This window comes from Paralichthys olivaceus, chromosome 4 (genome assembly GCF_024713975.1).
Source record: "Paralichthys olivaceus isolate ysfri-2021 chromosome 4, ASM2471397v2, whole genome shotgun sequence".
Taxonomy (NCBI): Eukaryota; Metazoa; Chordata; class Actinopteri; order Pleuronectiformes; family Paralichthyidae; genus Paralichthys; species Paralichthys olivaceus.
In genome coordinates, this window is record NC_091096.1 from 13,740,245 (window position 1) to 13,762,349 (window position 22,105).

At 43.4% G+C, this 22,105-nt stretch overlaps 3 protein-coding genes across 6 annotated transcripts; 2 read left to right on the forward strand and 1 right to left on the reverse strand.

Annotated features, from left to right (window-relative positions):
• The first annotated feature begins 89 nt into the window (after positions 1-89).
• thoc5 (THO complex 5) lies at positions 90-7,598 on the forward strand. 2 transcript variants are annotated; one of them, XM_069523857.1, is made up of 21 exons: positions 90-225; positions 489-593; positions 1,064-1,207; positions 1,379-1,492; positions 1,823-1,920; positions 2,234-2,380; positions 2,483-2,597; positions 2,812-2,944; positions 3,054-3,131; positions 3,266-3,309; positions 3,853-3,952; positions 5,218-5,326; positions 5,416-5,517; positions 5,686-5,782; positions 5,882-5,993; positions 6,079-6,182; positions 6,276-6,363; positions 6,462-6,577; positions 6,821-7,011; positions 7,102-7,188; positions 7,415-7,598. In XM_069523857.1, the coding sequence occupies exons 2-20, from the start codon at positions 495-497 to the stop codon at positions 7,163-7,165; spliced, it is 2,055 nt and encodes a 684-aa protein (XP_069379958.1). In that variant the 5' UTR covers positions 90-225; positions 489-494; the 3' UTR covers positions 7,166-7,188; positions 7,415-7,598. The 2 variants fall into 2 exon arrangements, with proteins under 2 accessions (XP_069379958.1, XP_019956347.1); XM_020100788.2 differs by lacking the exon at positions 7,415-7,598 and having other exon boundaries at positions 7,102-7,296.
• Positions 7,599-9,399: 1,801 nt separating this feature from the next.
• LOC109638155 (neurofilament medium polypeptide) lies at positions 9,400-13,123 on the reverse strand. The gene is made up of 4 exons (XM_020101001.2): positions 12,338-13,123; positions 11,118-11,317; positions 10,890-11,014; positions 9,400-10,789 (listed from the first exon to the last, which is right to left on the reverse strand). The coding sequence occupies exons 1-4, from the start codon at positions 13,086-13,088 to the stop codon at positions 9,538-9,540; spliced, it is 2,328 nt and encodes a 775-aa protein (XP_019956560.2). The 5' UTR covers positions 13,089-13,123; the 3' UTR covers positions 9,400-9,537.
• Positions 13,124-13,831: 708 nt separating this feature from the next.
• Positions 13,832-21,918, forward strand: fancg (FA complementation group G). Of its 3 annotated transcripts, none has more exons than XM_069523859.1 (15): positions 13,837-13,982; positions 15,810-15,894; positions 16,610-16,691; positions 16,794-16,919; positions 17,039-17,211; positions 17,331-17,487; positions 18,116-18,246; positions 18,358-18,504; positions 18,663-18,823; positions 18,941-19,037; positions 19,150-19,466; positions 19,547-19,587; positions 19,698-19,871; positions 20,510-20,624; positions 21,458-21,918. In XM_069523859.1, the coding sequence occupies exons 1-15, from the start codon at positions 13,936-13,938 to the stop codon at positions 21,549-21,551; spliced, it is 1,947 nt and encodes a 648-aa protein (XP_069379960.1). In that variant the 5' UTR covers positions 13,837-13,935; the 3' UTR covers positions 21,552-21,918. The 3 variants fall into 3 exon arrangements, 2 of the variants coding, with proteins under 2 accessions (XP_069379960.1, XP_019956562.2); XM_020101003.2 differs by having other exon boundaries at positions 13,838-13,982; positions 16,607-16,691; XR_011240902.1 differs by lacking the exon at positions 21,458-21,918 and having other exon boundaries at positions 13,832-13,982; positions 16,607-16,691; positions 19,712-19,871.
• Positions 21,919-22,105: the final 187 nt, after the last annotated feature.

Sequence of the window (22,105 nt, forward strand, 5' to 3'; positions counted from 1 at the left end):
ATTACTGTTATGTTATTTCTACTTTATCATTTGAGTAGACCGTCCTTTGTTTTTTATTGACTCGGTGTTTACAGTTGTTCTACTCTAGGTGGCGGTGTAGCTGCTGTAGGTTTTTGACACACCAGGGCTTCCGTCGATGTTTGCGCTTTGCGATCTGACAAAGTGAGCAGTACGTGTGCAGTCGCTAAGGATCTGATAGTTTCAGACGTATTTTATCCCCCAAAGGTAAGTGGAATATTTAGAATATATATAATCCAACACGTGTTTAATTAGCTGTCTGTGATCTGCGCTGGAACCTTCCCGTTATGAGCCCACAAGCTAACGTTAGCGAATGAACGAGTCGGTGTTAGCTAGCATACAGCTACAATGCTAACACCGGCTAGTAGGCCAACGGGGGAAGTTTAGACACTGGTTTGTTAGTTGAATGATTTCCGGTGTTTACTTCATGTGAGTGTACTGATTCCGTTATATCCCCGGTCTTTATGTAGCCAGCCATGTCGTCGGACGCCCTGAAGAAGCGAAAGTCGAAGGTCCTCCGCAGTGAAGGAGGAACTCCGGAGATGAAACGAGGTCGCGGAGAGGGGGACCCGCAGGTAGGGAAGGGTTCAAGTTATCCTGCGTTAAATATGCATTCAAATCTTAGATTCCAAAATATGAACACCCTGATCACAGTAAAGGTTGGTCTGGGTGGACTAAACCCCATCATACCCATAAGACAGCTGTAGTTAGTTGTTCTTCATTAGTCTCAGTAAACACTGTCAGTCCTCCAAATGTAGCATGTCTCATATGGATGTGAGATTGTCATTGATTGAATGTGGTGTTGTGTCCTGCTTTTGAAAAAATAAGCTCTTTGGCCAAGGTAATAAATACACAGGGTGATACTTGGTTGTGCTAGGTGATGTGCATCCAATTTATTTAAACCAGGTATTTCTCAAGGATAATTAAGGTCAAATTCAGGGTCTTTTGGACCCAGGTTAACTCCATCATTCATAAGTTGGAATTCCTGGTATTATAGTTCTGAGTGGAGCGTGATATATACTATTGATGTATTTTTATTTGTTAGGATGCACGTGTGTATAATGAGGAGGTGGAGCTGGATGGCCGCGACCCTGAGCAAGACTATCTGCAGTACAAAGAGTCATGTGAGAGTTTGGCCACACTCATGAGCGAGATCCAGGAGCTTAAATCCAATGGAGCCAAGGAGGGGGTAAGAGTTATACTCTCAAGGCACACACCCTGTCTGTTCTGCTACTAATGACTGATATCAGTGTCAGTTATAGTAAACACATAACACTTTGTAGTATTACATTGTGTGTATGAGTCCTGATAAAGATTCTGTCTCTTCACCATATTAATACACTCGGACTCTTCTTCTCAGTGCGCTGAGGTCGAGCAGAGACGTATGCAGAGCTGCATCCACTTCATGAACCTGAAAAAACTCAATCGTCTGGCTCATATGCGACTAAAGAGAGGCAGAGACCAAACACATGAGGTAAGTCCCTCAAAACCTTTTAACACGTCCGAAGTTCACTCTATTCCATCCATTTACTGAAAAAAGCTGCCTCAACTTTCTGTTGTGCTGATCAAGGAAGGAAAGTTGAACTCAGACCACTTTTTTCTACTTATAATACTTTTAACTACAGGAGCTGCCAGTGTCAGCAAAGGCTACATACATCCTCTCGTTTGTTATTTTCAATTAAGATGCTGATTCTGTTTATTGATCCTTGTTCTTTTTCAATCTTGATTTGACATAGTGTTTGTTTTCAGGGTCACCTGGGTTGTGCTTGAAAACATGCATTAACGTCTTTCTCCCTCCACTCAGGCAAAGCAGAAAGTGGACGTGCTGCACCTTCAGTTGCAGAATCTGCTGTATGAAGTTATGCATCTTCAGAAGGAGATCAGCAAGTGTCTAGAGTTCAAGTTAGTACAACATTTTACATCAGATTGTAAAAGCTTTCACTTGATTAGAATGAAGCAGGGTTGCTCACATGAAATCTAAGTTTAATATCAGAACAAAACAAATTGAAATTGAATACATTTTAGCACTAACACTAGGTGTAGAACCTCACTCTTTATCAGAATGCACTGTAGTACAGATAATGAATGTGAAAGATAATTACTCATCTCAAAAGACACAGATAAATAAACGGTTTTCTTAGTTCCAGTGTTGATGGTTCACTCACAGATTTTCCTGTTGTCACAATGATAGTTAACTTCGGTTTCACTGTCCCAGATCCAAGCATGAGGAGATAGACTTGGTCTCTGAGGAAGAGTTCTACCAGGAGGCCCCACCAGAGATATCCAGGCCCAACCTCACAAAGAATGACCCCCACCAACTGACACTGGCTCGACTGGACTGGGAGCTTGAACAGAGAAAGAGGTGTGTGGCTTGGTGCATTTTCAGGATGCTATGGTTTAAAAAATGATCTTAATATTTTTGGGTAGCACAGAACGGTTGTTAAAATGTTGTGTTTGCCTAAAGGTTGGCAGAGAAATACAAAGAGTCACAGGCCACAAAGGAGAAGAACCAGAAGAGCATTGAGGTGAAGAAGGAGCATCTGAGAAGTTTACAGCCAGGACTGAACGCCATCATGCAGGTATAACAACCGTCTGTCCAGGAGATTACTAAGGCTTTCTCTCCTGAACTTCAACAGGACCAAGTGTTCATTTAATACATTAGTTCATTTAATTCATTAACTTGACTGCTTTGTATCTGCTGATTTCTTTCTAAGTACAAGGGTTTAGTCTCATTCTTCATTCAGTGTTAGATCCAGTGGACACCTCTGATGTATCCCCTGTCCTCTGTCCTAGGCTTCTGTCCCTGTGCAAGAGTACCTCTCCATGCCTTTTGAACAGACACAGAAACAGACTGAGGTCGCCCGCCATCTCCCTCCACCTCTGTATGTCCTGTTTGTTCAAGCCAATGCCTACGGCCAGGCCTGCGGTCAGTACTCATTTGAGAATGTCTTATATCTCAAGACAAAATGGAGTTTCTCTTATCGGGATGTAAGCCCTGATATTCAGTGTTTTTTTTCTTTTTGTTTATCTTTCAGACAAGAACCTGAGTGTGTCAATCAGTGGTGATGTGGAAGAGGCCAAGGCCTTGTCAAAACCTCCAGAAGATTCCCAGGGTACAAACTATTATACTTCCACCATTATACAATATTCATTTTAGCATGCAAACACTGCACTGTGTTCTGTTGTCAATATAATTCAATGCATTCTCAACTAAAGAAGCAAAAATCATTTGTTCTGTTAAATCCAGATGATGATAGTGATTCAGATGCTGAGGAAGAGCAAGAGAAAACGGTGAGTCACAGGACAGACACACACACACACACACACACACACACACACACACACACACACACCCACACACACCCTCAGGTCAGCAAGTGCAGTGTTTTCTTAATATACCTGTCTCAGCACCAGACACAGAATCTCTCCCAGACGCCCTAGCTGTCACATAGTGTGGTCTGGCTGGTTGGGGAGCAGCAACTATCGATTATGTTATATGAAATATTTGCCAAGAATGGCTGGGTGACTGTAACGTGAGCCCACGTTGGTCAAGCATCCTCCGTTTGGTCGTCTGTGTTTCTTACGAAATCCCCTCTTCCTATTTTAATCCTTCACTACTTTCAGTGCTTCCTTTGAAATCCTACTTCCTGTAAAAAAAAAAAAAAAAAAAAAGATGCCAAGTTGCTCTCATGTTTCTCCTGTATTCAGCTGAAATGTGATACACATTGTTTTGCTTATTTATTTGAAACACCAGTGTCAGACATGGTCTTTATTTTTGCTTTCTTGCTTACCTTCTCCTGTTTCCTGTGCTTTTCACTTTCTGTTGTTTCACAGAAGAGGAGAAGGCCGACTACGGGTGGTCAGCTGGACGACAAAAGACGAGAGATGCTGAAGAAGCATCCTCTGTCCCTCTGCCTAGACCTCAAGTGTAAAGGTAACACATCGATTTTTGCAGTGCTCTAAATCTAATGAACTGGAAAAAAAAATTCTACGACTCAGAAGAGAAAGGATACCGCATTGGCCCTAATAGGTTTAAAAATAGGGGTTGTGTAATATTTCAGAACCAGATAATTGTAAGTTCTTTCAGTGTTTCCCACAGAATTGATTTAGTCTGTGTCAGTAGCATGGGTGTTCTTGCATGCACTTCGCACTCGTGTGCAACAGAGCCTGAGTGACAAGTACAGAGATCAGAGTGAAAGAAGTTCCCCCGTGAGAGAGAACTACATTGAATACGCACAACTGCAGCTTAAACTGTGGACGTTAAAAACTTAATGGAGGATAGTGAAAGCGTGACGAGGCAAATAGCACTGCAGACAGCTCAACATTTTTTTGATTTATTATCAAACTGTGACTGGACACATTAGAATATGACTAGCAGTGTCAGTAGATAATTAATGGGAAACTGGTTCATTCATTGCAACGGATATTCATTGAGTGTTGAGAGGAGCAGTGCAACTCGCACGCTTGATGTTCTTAGTGTGTCAGTCTCTGCAAAATAGATCTTTACTCAGGTTTAATCCCAAATATGAACAATTAATCTGCATTACATTCCTTGTGATGTGATCATGTATGTACTGGTTGTATTGTAACTTTTGATATGTAATCATGTATGATACTAAAAAAGTAAGCATGACCCACTCTGCTATGATGACCCCACTTGACCCTTGTGTTCCCTCTGCTGGCCATAGAAGGAATAGTGACAGATTATAGGGAGACCTGCAATGCAGACTTAACTCTACCAAAGGGAGAAAGAGGGAGGGGAGAGGAAGAGGTGAGAGAGATGCTGCAGCACCTACAACAGGCTGTAAAGGATTTTTTTTATTGCCAGTCTGTCTCTGGTTCCTGCTTTTATTTCTAGTACCTTCCCTCTCCCCAGTTCTCCTCCCTGCTGCCAGCTGCAGCAGACATTTTACTGCGGTAAAAAAAAACAGCAGCAGACGTGCCTTTAAGTGACAGTGTCACTAAGTTCACACTGACTGCAGAGAGTGGCAGTGTTAAAAATGACCGTAAGCATCTAGTGTCCCCTGGGTGCTGCTATCATGCATCGTGACCACACCTTGCTCTCCCTCTGTAATGCAGCTGCAGTGTAAAGTAAACCCTGGGGGCGAATGCTCAGATGATTAGTGAAAGGGGAGAATATTGAATAAAGCTGGTAATGGATTAGTTCCTCACTGTGTGTTATCCACCTTGTCTCCACAGATGGCAGCATCCTCCATCTCTTCTTCTACTACCTGATGAATCTGAACATTATGACGGTCAAGACCAAGGTCTCCACCACCACAGACCTGAACACAGCCATCAGTGCTGGGTGTGTTTTTTTTGTGTGTGGACCTAAATATCCATCACCCTCTCTAAGTTACAAACAGGAAAATCTGATGATGTCTTCTTCTTTTGCAGAGATTTGCTGAAATCAGACACTCTACTCAGCTGTCTCTACTCTAGCGACCAGGGCCGGGAAACACCCAATCCAGCGAATCGTTACCAGTTTGATAAAGTCGGGTGAGATAACAGTTTTGACACATCTCTCGATGCAACTTAGACACGACCTCAGTGATGTAACCTGGGGTCATCGGGGGGGCTGAGATTTCCCTACAGAAAGATATGTAGGGAATCAAATGAATGAAGTTAACATAATCCCTGTAGAATTAACCCCTCACTTTCTTACAGGATTGTTTGCTATGCTGATTACGTGGAGGAGCTGGGCCATCCCTACATGTGGGTTCAGAGTCTTGGAGGACTGCATTTTCCAAGTGATGCTTCAGAGGTGTGTTCAAAAATGGAGTATCATCCCAACCGAGAACTGTGTATGTGCGTGTGTGTGTTTTACAGCTGCGTCATGTTGGTGTGTGTTTGTTTTTCCAAGGGTGTGCGTGTGGGCAGTTCACTGAGTGCCAGCCACATGGAGAGCACCATGAAGCTGCTGAGGGGACGGGTCCAGTCCCGCTTGGCTTTGCACAAACAGTTTGCCTCATTAGGTACATCATTTTTTGTTCAAGTTTCCACATTTATTGCTCCCTCGTGAAAAGACTGAGTTTTGACTGTGTTGGTTTGTGTCCTCAGAGCACAGCATCATCCCAGTCTCTGCCGAGTGTCAGCACCTCTTTCCTGCCAAGATTGTCTCTCGTTTAGCTCGCTGGACCACGGTCGCTCACCAGGAGTACATGGTACACACATACAAATACACAGAGACACTCATTTATAGATGTGGAATCATATGTACAGAAGGTATTTTCACTGATGTTTCTCTTTCTTTCAAGGATCTGCCGTATACACGTCATGTGACTGAGGCTGGTCTGGCAAAGGAGACTGATCTGTACTTCATGGCAGTGGTTGAAAGAGGCACAGGTAGATATTATCACTGTTTATAGAAGTTGCTGTTATTGATTACTTGATGTGAAGTGGCTTTCATAAACGAGTTGTCTGTATCTGTGTCTCCCTCTCAGCTCGTCTCCAGGCCGCAGTGGTGCTGAACCCGCGTTACCCAGAGATCTCTCCTCTATTCTCCCTCTCCCTCAGCTGGAAGGGTGAACGCAGCGGACGCACTGATGACAACCTTCGAGTATGAACATTTCATTAATGGTCATTTACCCAAGAGCTTGTGGTCAAATAAAATGTTGATATCAGTAGATCATAAAAATATCAATGCCACATTATTATTTATTTTAAGTTTAAAGGCTGATTTCATTGTCTCTACCTGAAAGTGTTATGTGCTCACTCTTCACATACATTGAGCTTTTGACATTTTAAGTCTCGTCCTCTTCCTCACAACATGTGATTTGTTTTTACTCTGACTCATGTACAGGCCATGGAATGTGAGGTCAACGTGTTCAAAAACGAACTACAGGGACCACGCCCAGGACACCAGCTCCTGACCAATCAGATGGAACGCCTGTGTGTCTGCCTGGATGTGTATTTGGAGACTGAAGGACAAGATGACAGCGTGGAGGGACCACGAGAGTTCCCCCGTGAAAAGATGTGCTTGCGCACAGTCAGGTACGTAGCCACAAAAAGGAATAATGAAACTTCTCACACAGATTTGGTCAACGAGACGCTGAGTTCTCTCACTCCCTCTGTGAATTTCAGGGGTCCAAATCGTCTGAAGCCGTTCAAGTACAACCATCCCCAGGGCTTCTTCAGTCATCGCTAAGCCTGTTAATGATCCTCCCCACTGTACGTACTAGTTGTAACTCCCCAAACTGAACTTTGTGACTGTGACACAAATTTTTTTAGTCTTTGTACCAAACTGAAAATAAAATAACTTTTGCTTATTTTCCTGAACGAGTGTGAATTAGTTTTTTTAAGGCTCTGTTGTATCCAGGACTTTTGTCCACTCTAAATGTGTCTGTTTCATCCCTCTGCCCTCCTCTCTACCACTTGTCTGCTGCTCTATTTATAGGTGTCGTCTGCTCTAGCTGATTATTATTCAGTTCTGGTTCGGTGCTGGCGGGAGCTGAGTCATTTCCACTGAGAATCATGTCCAGGGTAGATGATACTTTGTGTATCATCTCCTGTTGGTCTTTGACTCCTCTTTTATCATCCTGGTGGCAGTAATATTAATAAAACAGGTTACTATACTGATACCAGTTTCACGGTGTTTGTGACATGTACAGTGGAAACTCTCTCTTTTCTGACACAAACACACACATTCACACAAACAGTGTGATCGTATGCATGTGTAAGAACAACAGAACTTGTTAAGTATGGAGAGCCTGAGGAGATGGTGGGGCGTGCTGGGTCTGGTTGGATTCAGTTGGTAGCACAATTGAAAGATACTGTCCAAACATAATGAATGAAAAGACCCAAAATGAACACTGCAAGTTGACTACTTGATCTGCATTTGTATAGGAACGATTCAATGTTCAGCCTTATCTGAAATCTAATGCCTCAAAAGGGTGTTTGTCTATTTCTGAGAACAGGCATTGCATGGTTTTTACTGTTTTTAAATAGAGGTCTGAGGAGTTTTGGTGAAAACTTGTACTCAATTCTGTTTCCCAAAATACATAAAGACTGGCTTCTCATAGAACGTATTCAAAATAATGTATTTCTAGTCATAAGATGGGGGGGAAACAAATGTAATCTTTTCCACTTGATTCTCAACAAATTATTAAGATTAGACAAACTCAAAATTCTACCATCAGATTTTTTTTTCTCACCTGACAAGTTGGCTGCATTGAGAGTAGTCACAGTTGAGTTGACACAGTTAAAAGTTTCTTCTAAATGGAAAATTACAGAATGCATCCATCAGATGCAGTGCGATTGCAGTGAGTTTTGCCCCTAGCTGCAGGATTCATCAGTAAACCCAATTAGAAATAGAGATTCACCTTTTTTGTAAAAGTTAGTAGAAATACACAGATAAATAGTTTAACTGTTACTGGAAGTCAAGACCAAAAGTGACAGACGGGCATTTATTTTGAATGATTTTAAAAGTAAAGCCCCTTTGTGAATTCATTCTAATCCTACTCGTTATGTTAAACAATACATCTGATAATTATGGTAATTATGTAGGAATAATAATGAGATACGTGTGGAAGGTGTGAAAAGGTGACAAAGGGACTGATGGCGGTATGTGAACTGTCCTTTTAGCTGTGAGGCAGCAGTGGAAAAAAACGGGGAAGCAAGCAAACGCCCTGCTGCTGATTAATACATGAATGTGGTGTGTGAGACATGATGGAGGGTGCAGTGGCTGCTGAGGGAGGGTACAGCTCCCCCTCTCCTTCGCCGCAATGCAGTGCAGTTACAGCATTTACCTTTTGGCCTCGCGTTCTGGAAGATTACTGTTGACACTGCACTTTTAGGTGCACCCCAGCTAAGGTTAAATTATATATGTACATAATGCCCGAGTGTGTGTACTACAGATTAAGAAAAACCCAACAAAAATCTGCTTGTGTTGAATTTTTCATTCTTTATTTTCTGTTTCATATTGCATATTCTCAGCAGTTTATACATAGCACAGTCATCATTGTCCTAGTGTTGCAGACCAGAGGAGTGAGACGCTGCAGTTCACCTGTCAGGGAGAAGCTGCGTTATGGTGCACAACAAGCAAAATTCAAGTCTTCCCTACTGATGTGTGTGTAAATAATATAATATAGACATTTGTATCTCCATAAATATACATTTCTTTATATTCAACATCTGTCACAATCTATAACTTGACATTGTTTTTGACATCTCTACCCTTTTGAAGGCTCGTGTAGGTACAGCAGGCCCCTGCGGTCCCTGTCAGCGGGATTCCGTTTAAATGCACTTGTTATTTATTAAGGGCAGTCGTCACATTCAGATAAAGAGAAAGAGCATTCTGCATTCACTACAGTCATACATCAGAAGCATCGGGGGTGTGTAATGGCCATACTTAGGGAGCAGGGGGTTATTTGCTACAGAAAGCACTATTGCTTACATACCATGACCTGCTTTGTTTTGGACACTGCGGTGTCAGTCTGAACTGCTGGGTGCCTCTGCCCTGCCCTCCCTCATAGTTCTTTGGCATCTCCACCACTCTAACCCTGAAACGCTTTTTAAGTCTTACTTCTTGGCCTTCTCTTCCTTGCTCTCAGTGCCAGAGGATTTCTCTGCCTTCCCTTCTTCCTTCACGTCCTTACTCTCTTCTTTACTTGTCTTGCTTTTCTCCTCAGGCTTCTTCTCCTCTTTCTTGCTCTCAGATTTTTCAGGCTCAGGTTTAGATGCAGATTTCTCCTCTGGCTTCTTCTCTTCTGGCTTCTTCTCTTCTGGCTTCTTCTCCTCCTTTTTGCCCTCTGTTTTCTCAGGCTCTGCTTTAGGGGCAGGCTTTGCCTCGGGCTCGGTCTTCTCTGATTTTGGAGCAGCGGGTTTTTCTTCTTTAGCAGGGGGGGTGCTCTCTTTATCTTCGGACTTCGGTATGTTTTCTGCAGGCTTGCTGGGAGCTGCAGGTTTTGAAGCATCAACCTTCTTCGGTGCTTCATCCTCTTTGCTCTCTTTCTTTACGTCAGGTTTCTCTGCTTTGCTTTCAGGCTCTTTTTCTTTGGGCTCCTGCTTCTTCTCCTCCTTCACAGGCTCTTCTTTCTCCTTCTTATCCTCCTTGACAGGCTGAGGCTTCTCCTCTTTCTTCTCTTCTTTAGGGGTGTCTTTGGCATCAACAGGCTTGGCCTTCTCCTTCTCTGGAGATTTTGGTTCGGGGGTCTTGGGAAGAGGAGATTTGGCCTCAGGGGATTTGCTGGGTGGGGATTTTGTCACAGGTGATTTTGGTGCAGGTGACTTTGACTCATCTACTGCTGGAGATTTAACTCCAGGTGACATTGCGGGTGATTTGGCTGCTGGTGATTTAGATTCTGGTGATTTTTGTGGAGATTTAGATTCTGGTGATTTGACAGCAGGGGATTTGGGCTGAGGGGATTTTGAAGGAGGGGATACAGCCTTTTCTGGTGATTTGGACTTCTCCTCTTCCTCACCTGCCTCCTCTTTGTCTGCCTTATCATCATCCTCTTTTTCCTCCTCTTTGTCTTCCTCTTCCTCTCCCTCACCATCATCCTCTTTAGCATCTCCTTCCTCAGCTTCTTCTTCCTCATCTTTGGTTTCCTCTTCTTCCTCTCCAGCCTCGTCTTCCTCTTCTTTCTTTTCTTCCTCATCTGCCTCCTCTGTGACTTCTGTCACCTGGGTCTCATCTGTCTGCTCCTCTACGATGACTGTATCTGAGATTTCATCTCCTTTCACTTTCATGTGGGTGGAAATTCTACCTTCCAGGTAGGAGTAGGGACCTCCTCCTGACACAAAGCGCTTCTCCTCGCCCTCAAGTAACTTCCTGTTTTACAAACAAAGATGCAAAGTGAGGGAAAATGACATTAAGGATCCAAAGAATCAATTTAATTAAACTTGCACGTGGGTTATAAACCCTGACAAACCTATAAGCAGCGATCTCGATATCAAGAGCCATCTTCACATTCAGCAGGTCCTGGTAGTCTTTCAGCTGGCTGGCCATCTCCCATTTGGTGGTTTTCAGCTCATTATCCAGCTGATTGATGGTCTCCTGCAAATTGCAAAACACACAGTCTCACAAATCAAAGATTACACTGACCGTATGACAGGATGAGCAGTTAGTGGTTTTCTCTGTGAGAGGTAAGTGTTTGTGCCTGTAGTGAGTTGAGGTCATCGTGGTGTCTGTCTTCGCTCTCCATGCGCTGTCTCTCCAGCGAATCCTTGGTTCCTCGGAGAGTCTCCAGCTCAATGGTGCGGCTCTGGAGCTGACGGCGGTACTCTCCGATCTCTTCCTGGGAGCCGCGAATGGCATCCTGGTTGGACCTTGCGGTCTCAGACAGACGCTCCATACGAACTGCAGGAATTGCAAACAAAAGAAATCACTTGTTATGTTAGAAATGTTTGCTGTGTCACACCAAGTTCCAAACCGGGCCTTAGTGACCTTGACAGTGGCCATGTGTCATTCACCAGTCTGACTCAGCTTCCTCCCTCGTCCGAGCATAAATGAGCCTCAGTGCTGCAGTCAGCTGGACACAGCAAGGTCATTCAGTTTGCACCTTTTAATGGCTCTATCAAGTCAGCATGTAAACCTACTGCAAATGTCAATGTGTAGACCCATTAGGTGGCGTGACATTGAAATGCTTTTTGCATACTTATAGGCCTTTATACGCTCATTCTTAAAGTGGTGCGTCTGACCCCACATCTACTTCAGCAGACTTCTCCTATTCTGAAAAAGTGCAGGTTATGTCTACGTCCCCTGCAGTCATGACAGCTGAGAGAAAGCGTTGATGAGCCCAGTGATGAAGCATCGCCTGCTAAACGCAGGTGACCTTGACACGACTACAGTGTTATGAGTTTCAGGGCAAGATCCATCAACACAACAAGCCGACAAACAGCAAGCAATAACACACCCACTGTTCAGTGAGAGTGCTGTCTCCTTCCTCTCTGTGTGCATCTCACACCAGCAGTGCTCCTCTTAAATAAAATTGATCATTCTGCAGCAATGATGCACCAACAGAAATGTGCAGCATTTAAACTCTTGGGCCATATTGTTTCAATCTTGATCTCTGAGCATTTTGTTTTAAGAGATTATCTTTTTTAATTTACTTTGTTCACCAGGTTTCTGCCAGCAGAATCGGTTTATCTGCAAACATCTAGAAGTCAGAATGTGTACAGAGTTGTACCATAACAACAGGTTACCTGGCCACTGCTCACTCACCTCAAATCACCTTAGTTTAAACTAATCAATCAAACTGTATCCGTATATATATATAAACATCTCTGTATATATCTCTGAGGGCTATTATAATACATCCCCTGTTCAAATCCATCTTCATGTCTTTGTTTTAAACTTTACCTTTCTGATCCAACCTACCTTTGAACCATTCCTCTGCGTGAGTCGCGCTCTTGGATGCGTGGCTGTCCAGCTGTGAGCGGATCTCCCTCAGTGCGCTGGTGACGTCCGCCTTGAGCGAGTCCCGCATGTCGAAGCTCACCTCCGCGCCTTGGATCTGAGCGAGCAGCTCGGACACCTCTTCCTCGTGGTTCTTCTTCAGAAAAGCGCCCTCCTCCTCCAGGGAACGGAGTTTCTTGTCCAGCTCCAGTCGCGCCAGACGGCACTCCTCTGCGTACTTATTCATGGCGCGGGCTGCAGCCTCCAGCTCCTCACGGTTGCGCGCCTCGTCCTCCAGCCTGACACGCAGGTGCTGGATGTCTTCCTCCAGGTGGTCATGCTCCAGAGCAGCGCGGGTCTTCTCCCCGGTCAGCTGCTGCAAGAGACCCCTCAGGTCGCCCAGCTCTCTCTCGTACTGCTCCCCGATTGAAGCGCGTCCAGCCTGGCTATGACGCAGAGCCTCCGCCTCCGCCTCCAGGTTGCGGTTGTGCATCTCTAGGTTGCGCACCTTATCAATGTAGCCGGCGAAGCGGTCGTTCAGAGCCTGCAGGATCTCTTTCTCGCTCCTTCGCGTCATGTCGCCGGTGAAGTTGTCCAGGCTGTCGGCGGTGGACGGCTGGCTGTAGGTGACGCGGCGGCGCTGGGAGTGAAAGCCGCTGGAGGACACGGAGGCGGGCCGAGCCTTGCGGTACGAGCCCGGGCCGAAGAAGTGGTGGTCCACCGTGAAACTCATGTTTGCCAACCCGGAGGAGAAGTGACTGCAGCAGGAGGGGCAGCGCAGGGTTTATATAGGAGGGAGGGAAAAGTGACAAGTCAGCAGCAGCACACGCTTCGTTTAAAGAGACACATTCTCTCCAGAAAACTACTGGATGCGCAGGAACACCACCTCGTCAGTGTGGTACCTTGATGATGAGCTGCAGGACATTTCACTGAGTTAGTGAGGGTTAGTTCACTGAAGCAACAGAAATAATCCTTCATTATACTTTAACGTGATATAAAGGTTTGCCAGACATCACACTTCACTTCATATCTTTCAGTGTTTTGTGTCCAACACTTGGGAAACAAATGTAGAATCATCATGAGACATGAGTCATATTTGGCCTAAGACATTACATCACATATGTCCTCAGAAAAACAGCCCTAATAGATTGTGGATTTTTGCAAGGTTTTAACATTTGACGACGTGTTTAATTTTTGTATATGCAGTGGCTAGAAGTGAACTGATTGTGTGGGTGTGCAATGTGTTCTGCTGATGCTCTTTTTACTGCTGCAGTGTGAGTTTGCAGATCCACGGCATCCCCCCCTGGGACTTATGTCAACTGCTGGGCCATTGACAGACTCTCTCTTTCTCTCCCCTTCTCTCACTACACACAAAAAGCTGCATTTTATCTTTTAGTCTTTTTTTATTGCTAAATTCTTATTACTACGCCCAGATGTGCAGATGGTGCAGGCCGAACATGACATGTGACAGCGCTGACATAAAGCAACATCACAGCGCCTGCACATCATGATGGTGTCCAGTGCGATGATACAGCATTCACACGAAACCAGAATGAGGCTGCCTGTGCTGATCTGAAGGGATGTCTGCTCTGAGAAGACCAGCACGTATTGATTTCTCAAATTCAGGGTGAGTGAGTTTACCCTGCATTCCTTAAAAGAGCATACAGATTGTTGTGTTTTTTCTTTGAGGTGTTTGTTGAAGAACAGATGCAACAGAACACATCATCCTCCAATCATGTCTGTTTGAAGTCCTTAAATCTTACCTCCAGAGGTAAAACCCATTACAGCCTTTTCACAGATGTGTTAAAACACATGATGGAGACATGCGATGGGTGCTCCACCACATCTCACATGCTCATTGGACTGAGGGGCACGCAGGACAGAAATAACACGTGTCACCCCCCCTCCCCTGGCTTCATGGTTTATAAATGAGAATAAAGGTGCAGAGTAAGGAGAATTCAGCCGTCAGGTTGTTAGCGTCTCATGTTCAGTTGCTCATGTTCGTCAATATCTTGTTATTTGAAGCAACCATTAAAGAAAAAACGACCACTCTCAGTAGAAAGAGTCTGTATCTGCAAAGGAAATGATCGAGCTACATTCAGGGTTTATCAGCAGATAGTGCAGTGATTATAGTGAGTAAATGTATTCAGCAACCAAGTCAGGCCAGAAACAACAAGTATCTTGACATGCCTACCATCCTGTCTGTTTACCAAGCATGTAGGACAGAATAGGGCCTTCAGATGATGAAAAGTCTCCTGCCGCACATAAGATGTTGTTTATTTTTTCTCCACCAAGGACCCTCGACAAGAGATAACAAAATAACATGTCCATGCAGACAGTCCATACATCATGATAATCCCAACGGATGAATATGGGAACTTTTCAGAGAGCTCCTGGCAGTGTGTCACAGACCCCCATTAGAGAACCTCTGCCCTAAAGGGGAAAAAATGTCCAGCAACACTCTGAACAATCAGAGGGTTTAGGTAAATAAAATGATTTGACTGGACAGTTGAAGGCTTGCTTTGTTAAAGACACTTAGTGAAGGACAGAAGGGAGGTTGGAGGCTTTTGCCGTGTGATGACCTTGTCCTTGAAGGAACAGAGAGACCGGGGCAGGGTGAGACAGGGATGGAAAATAGCAGGATCGATGCAGAGGAAAATGTCCGAAAATGGTGGAACCAAGATACCTCCTGTGAGTCGATGCAACTGTTCGTGTCTGAGTGTGTGCTGTGGAGCAGAGAGTGTCAGGAGCTCCCCTTGTTTTCTGTTAATGGAGGTATATTTAGAGCTTTCAGTGACTTGAGACAGAGGGGGGGGGGGGGGTGATACAGGCAGACGGATGGTGGTTGGGGAGCGAGATGATGCACTGATGGAGGGATGACGGAGGGGAGGGGGGGAGGAAGTGGGTGAGAAAAGAGGGAGTCACCTTGTGAGCGACACGTAGAAAAAATGGCTGTCCTGGCAGGGATGACTCAGCTGTAATACTATTAAAGCTTTGGTTTGTGTTTATTCCTGTGTGTGTGTGGGTGTGTGTGTGTGTTTGTGTGTTTGTGTGTGAGTGTGTGTGTGTGTGTGTGTGCATGTGAGCCTGGTTATCTAAGCAGTGAACACTGAAGATGTAAATGTTGTGCGTCTGCACGTGTATTTTTTACTGTTGCGGTGTAAACATCTAAAGCATCAAAGGATCAAACAGCATCACTCTCCTCTGTTTGGTGGTTGTGACAAACTGAAGTTTCCAGAACACAGCTGAACTTACCTCTGTCACAGCGCCACCTGGTGGTTAGTCAACAGGCCGCCTGTGTCTGTTTCCAGGTGTGTCCACAGGGGGCAGCACGGCCCAATTGAGCCACCTGAGAGCGTTTACTTCCGGTGTAAGCTCCGCCTCTTCTTCAGACACCAACGAGGGAAAGTTGAACGACAACAACAACAAGCACTTTTTTCTTTTTTTCAAACAGCGATGTAAACATGCATCAGCCAAAGTGTTTATTAAAAACATGGCTCCAGGAAAACAACGAGCTGGTCAACACGTGGGAGGAGCGAGTAAGACACAAGTTTGTTCAGTAACACTGCGAATACTGTAATAATACTGCGAATACTGTAATAATACTGTGATTTATACATCTGCTAACACTGAAGAATAGATAAGGAAAGTACAAATGATAATTATGTTAAGCTAAGTAACGTTAAATCCATACGTGTCCTGTCTAGTAACTTAATACACAATATTATTGCAATGTACATAAAGAGAAAGATGTATTTCATTTATTGGATTTGCTTTAACATAACGATCTATAATGTTTAATGAACAGTGTGGAAGAAGTATTTCGTAGCTTACATTAGCAACACCACACTACTGCGTTCAAAGAAGTATTTTACATAAAGTACACAAGTATGGACAGAAACATTTATGTAAAACATCAAAATTAAAGTAGTTCTATTACATATCAGTAGCAAGTAAAGTTGTGTACTTTGAGTACATTGAGTAGAATCGTTCATGTTATATTATAGCACATTAGTGTTACATAGTATTATATTATATTGTAGTGGACATACATATTATTACGGATGCAATAATGTGTAAGGAGGATTTATTGATTGTAGCTGGTGAAAAAATAGCTGATTTTGATAAACTGAAAAAAAGTAACCTATAACTACATCTAATCCAGGTATCTCTTGTTACTTCTTAACCTGACTTAGTTGTAGTACGTTACATACTTGTGTTTACACTTTGATCTTACTTTGATTATTTCAGCAGCAGGAAGGAGGCAGTTTGAGCCAAGATCTGAACCAGACCAGATGTTCCTCTGAGTTTCACAAACTTTTAAGGAAAATCCAAGGTGCTTCATGATCTTGATAATACAATTGAGTAATTTGTGACAGTGGGGAGTTCAGCTCTTATTTTATTTATCCTCTATCTCCTTCTTTCTTCTTGCCTGCAGGTGTTCCTCCTCTTGCAGAACACACTCGTCTGGAGCTGTCAGTGGTTTACAACACCTGTTTATTCTCTACTGCTCAGTCTCAGTTCCGAGAAGCTGAGCTGCTGCTCACACACGCTCTACAGAGAGGTAGGCCTGTGCTGTGAAATGCTGACAAAATCATTGATGTAGATAACACAGGAAGTAATGCCTCTCAGTTTCATATCAGGACAACAGATTCCTTAGCTCTGATTTCTTGTTTCGTGCAGCTCTACAGATGACAGGAGATGACCCTGTCACTTCAGACCTTCCTGCATTTTGGAGAACGGTTCTCAAATCACTTAGAAACGAAGCTTTGATTTCTTGTGTGCTGCACCTTCTCTGTCTGCAGTGGGTAATATGGTTGGCCACCTGTCAGCTAAAAACTATACAGGAGTTTAAGGTAAGACCCTGTTTTTATATTGTGTTTCCACCTTACTTGTTTGATGTTTATATGAGTATGTACAGACACAATCTATTATCAAATGTGTAAAACTACTATATTATTTTCCTGTGATGCAGGAGGAGCTGTCCTCTCTAGTTCAGACACTATGTAATGGAGATGGGGATGACAAGAGGAGTGATGGGGAAAAAGGAAAGTCCTCTGATGTTCCACAATTGATGACAGACCCAAGACGGCTTGTTGAATTATTGCAGATCTGCACTTTTATTGCACAAGGTCTGGAGCATTCATTATTTTTGATCAGTGCAGATTGACATATCAGATACAGTCATTTTGTGACCACACTAAAATGAGAGACATGTAAACATAGAGTTAAAGGTACAGTGTGTAGAATTTAGTGATATCTAGTGTTGAAATTGCATGTTGCAGCTGAACACCCCTCACCTCACCCTCCCCTTCCAAACATGAAAGAGAACCTGTGGTAGCCTTTAATTCTCATAGTGAAAACATCATGAGGATTATTCTACATTCAATTTCTGCCAATAGTTCCCTTTCACCTTTCACCAATCTTATACACTGGACCGTTAATGAGTTAAAAACATAGAGTTTATGTTTGATTTCTGCTCTGGTTTATCTTGGTATAAGTTTTACTCTTTATTAGCCCAAATGCAACCAAAGGTTTGTAAGAGCAAATAAACTTGGTCATTGTACAGACAGTATATGATCTGTATCCAAACTGCTGTGTTGTGTTTGAATGCCTGTGAGAAATGAGTAAATTGAGGATGCAAGCACCCAGATGGTTTCTTAATCCTGAAAACTCTTTAAACTATTTTTAAAAAACCATATGACCATGGTATTGAGTATTTAATCTTGTGTTTTGTTGTGTTATGTTTGTTTCATTAAGGAGCTGAAAGTCTGAGTGAGGGTAAGAGTTCAGAAGCGTTGTCTGGTCTGCAGAAAGCCTCTTCCCTGTCAGCCCCCAGAACTCTAGTAGCATACGTACACTTCCTCTCAGGCTCCTGCCTCGCCCACAAGGTACATTCAAAATACTAATTCTATCACAGTAATATCATGCATCGCGCGCAGGATTGGAATAACGTGTCAAAAATGTACGTGTGATATGTGTGTGTTTGGTTTTATCTCCAGAGCTGCCCTCAGATGGCACTGCAGTGTTACAGGAAGGCGCTGGAAACTGACTCATGTTGTGTGTGTGCTCTGTACCAGAGCATGCTCATCTACAGACAGCTGGGCAACGCACAGGCTGAAATACAAGCTCTGCGCTTGCTGCACTCAGTGAGTAACACACGTTTTACATATACATACGAGTGGGTACAAAAAATTATTCTAAACATTTGTAGATATTTTTTTAATTATTATTGTTTGAAAAAGCTGCATTGCCTGACCCATATTCACATGTTTATTGAAGCATAACAACCTCCCTTGTCCCACAGACTTTGATGTTGCCCTCTGCTACAGGGCCTGCTCTGGCCGGTACCCAACTCCTCTCTCCGTCCTTACTGCTCTGCAGCCAATCACTGAGCAGCCTACTGTCAGTTCCCTCTGCCCTCTCCGTCCTTCACAATCTGGCACTGATGTGTGTGCTCCATGAGAGGTGAGAAGGCCAGCATGCAGGTTGAAGTCTCTGTCTCTTACTTTTTGTGGCCATGAAACCGGACAGACTCATTGAGAGCACAGTGGTTGTTAATGGGTGTGGTTGCTGTTTCTGCAGGGTGTCAGAGGGTGTGGAGTATTATTTGGACCTGCTGGCAGCTCTTCACTCTGAACATCAACATGGACTAAGAGAAAAAACACTGACAGACATGCAGGTTAATGCACTTCGGAATAGTTTTTTGTGCATGCTCAATTGTTAGAAGCCGTAATGTATTTTCCTTATGGAAGATTTGAACTAACATCTGTTTGCGGTATGTCTTTTTTTAGGTCTCTGCTGAAGGTCCTCCTCTCCCCAGGTTGCCTGAGCTTTACCTGGAGGGAGGTGCTGCCTTGCTCATGGCCCGGCGGTCTGCCGATTCCATGGCGCTTTGCAATGAGGTCATCAACACGACACTGGAACTGCTGCCAGAGAGGCTGGTGTTGGAGGAACCAGAGGAGACGAGTAAGACTGAGACCAGGGATGTGAGTGCACAGGGTGAAGATAAGATGGCGATGTTGCTCTGGGCTGGGGCTGCCTACCTCTTGCAGGGTCACTGCCACACTCACCTAAAAGACTGGAAACAAGCTGTGACTCACTACACAAGGTTTCTGTCTTTTTTTTCAGTCATAAAATGATCATATTAGTAAACCAACACACACTGTAACATTGTATTCTGCATTTCAGGTGTATCAACCTGCTGGTGAAGGTCCGCTTTAAAAAGAAAGGTTCGTACTTTACTGACTTTATTGAGGATTTTTAGAGAAATTAACCCTTTTTACAAAACCTCCAACTACTGTTGATGTATCCATTTTATTCTGTTGATGGTCAATTCCAGGTTTCCAACCACAGATCCCCAGTGCAGACATGGTTGACAAGCAGGGAACGGATCTGTGTATTCTCCAAAGGCTGAAGGGGCTTTCACTTGCTGGTAGGGGTATCGGCTTCACGCAGACAGACAGACTGAGAGAAGCACTGAGGGACCTCCTGCTCAGCCTGCAGGCATTCCCAGGTACAGTATATGTAACACAGCTGTATGTATGTTGATGCAGAGCTTGAAGCTGTTTTAGACACGGGATTTTTGAAATCGGTACAGTGTCTTGATCATAGTGAGGGAAGTTAAGGTCAGTCATACACAAATACTTTCGGCATATGCATAACTGTTACCACCTACATGATACAACCCACAACATGTTACATGTGTTTTGTTGTTGGTAATTTTAAGTTCAGATAAACTATTTTCCCTGTTCAAAATCATTCAGTATATTATGAGTCTTTTTTGTTGAGTATATTGATTATTGAAATATTGAGTAAGGTATTCACATCAAATTAGAAATTAAATAAATGTCTGTTGATTTGAGCAGTGGTTGCACAGAAGAACTATCTGAAAGTGATGCCAATGTTCTTCAAATCGTCTCTTTTCTTTATTAAAGAGCTGCTAGTTAGAAATGTGTAAAACAAACTGTATCTATGATCTTCACCTCTTCTGCATTCAAGTTTTAAGACTTATCACCTCCATTTGTCCTCATGTATGAGCTAAGAACTGTTGGTATTGACATGGATGCACCACAGGACTGTAGTGAATCTGTGTTGGGTTTGTGTGGTGGTCCATTGTAAGACCACGTCATCATGCTCTATGTGCTGTCTCAGAGTGTGTAGGTGCAGGCCTGTGGTGTGGTGAAGTGCTGTGGAGGCTTGGCAGAAGACAGGAGGCAGCAGCTTGTTGGGAAAAGACCTGGAGCTTCGCCACACAATCATCAGTGGAGTAAGATTCTGTCATTCCAAATTCACTATCTCCATTAGTTTTGTGGTTTATGTTTTGTGGTGTATACAAAGTGTACGCTTAGGTCCTGTTCATAAAAATGCATCTCAGGTGACCTGGTTTCTTTTGTGCATCACTACATGCATTTGATTGTACAGACTACACAGGTGGTCAGGAAATCATGTGACCATGCATGTGTCGAGTGAGTTGAACACAGACGCTTCCCCAATCACACTGAAGCATTGTGTAACTAACCTAGTCTGCATATAAAATGACTTCACACAAAAAAAAAGTTCTATCCTGTTTTCACAAAAGCTATTATCGACAGTGTTCTGTTAAAATTACAGCAAAAACAATTAAGTGTTCAGTATTGAATAATGTTGTTTACCTTCATTGTTGTGAATATGAAGGGAAACGTCATCACCAGGTAACATGAACACAGATATGTATGTTTAGATCAGATGATGTGGTCTAACACAAAGAAATGCAGACTCTGTAGTGGTTTGCCACATTCCACTGCATACATCGTTAAAATACCTACAGTATATATAATAAGGAACCCTTATTTGAATTTCAGCTGCAAGTTTTTCAGTTTGGACTCTCCACCAAAAAGGGACTGCAATCCTTTTCTCTCGCAAGGGGCCATCTGTTAATGTGTTTTTCTCCTCAGTAGATGACACATTTCCCACAGAAGAACTCAACTGAAATGTATTTTGACACCACAAATTAAAACATTTAATCAAGCTAGTTTAATTTGTTGTTTCTTTAAGTAGAACACATTCCCTACGCTCTGATGTCACTCTCCTCTAAGTCTTTGCTTGCCCTTTGCATTGCAGGGGTCTTCCATTGTACCTACTGGAACCCCAGACCGGCCCTTTGTTGGACTCCACAGAGCTGCGGTGCAGAATACAGACGCTTGGTCCTACCTAGTGAATGTGGAGAGAGGGACACAGATGACGAACGCACCTATCGCTTACTGAACAGGATCAACTTTCTCTGCCCTGTGAACTGAAACCAATGCCCACAACTAACATGCATCTACAAGGACAGTGGAAGAAAGTATATTGTGAAGTCTTTAAGGGAGAAAGGGTGACGGAGGCTAAGATAAGAATAATGATAATAAGAGAACTAGACATGTAAAGTAGGTGGGTTATTGAAGATGTAAACTGATTTATTAAAAGAAAAAAGTGTATGCTGGGAATGCGAGAGTCAGCTTGACTGTTATATAAGATGTATGTTTTAAATATTGTATGTGTATATACTGTAGATCATACAGATTAAAGTACAGTAAAAGATAGGCAAACTGTGTTTCTGCTCTTTTTATGCATTTCTTTCATCAATAAAACTTAATGGTTCGTTCACACAGGTCCACACACACTACATTTGTTCACATCCAGATTGGAGTTGACTAATTTCATGTTTTCACGTTCCTTCAGTACCAACGCGGTAGACGTCAATTGGGCGACTCAAGTTCTGTGACGGAC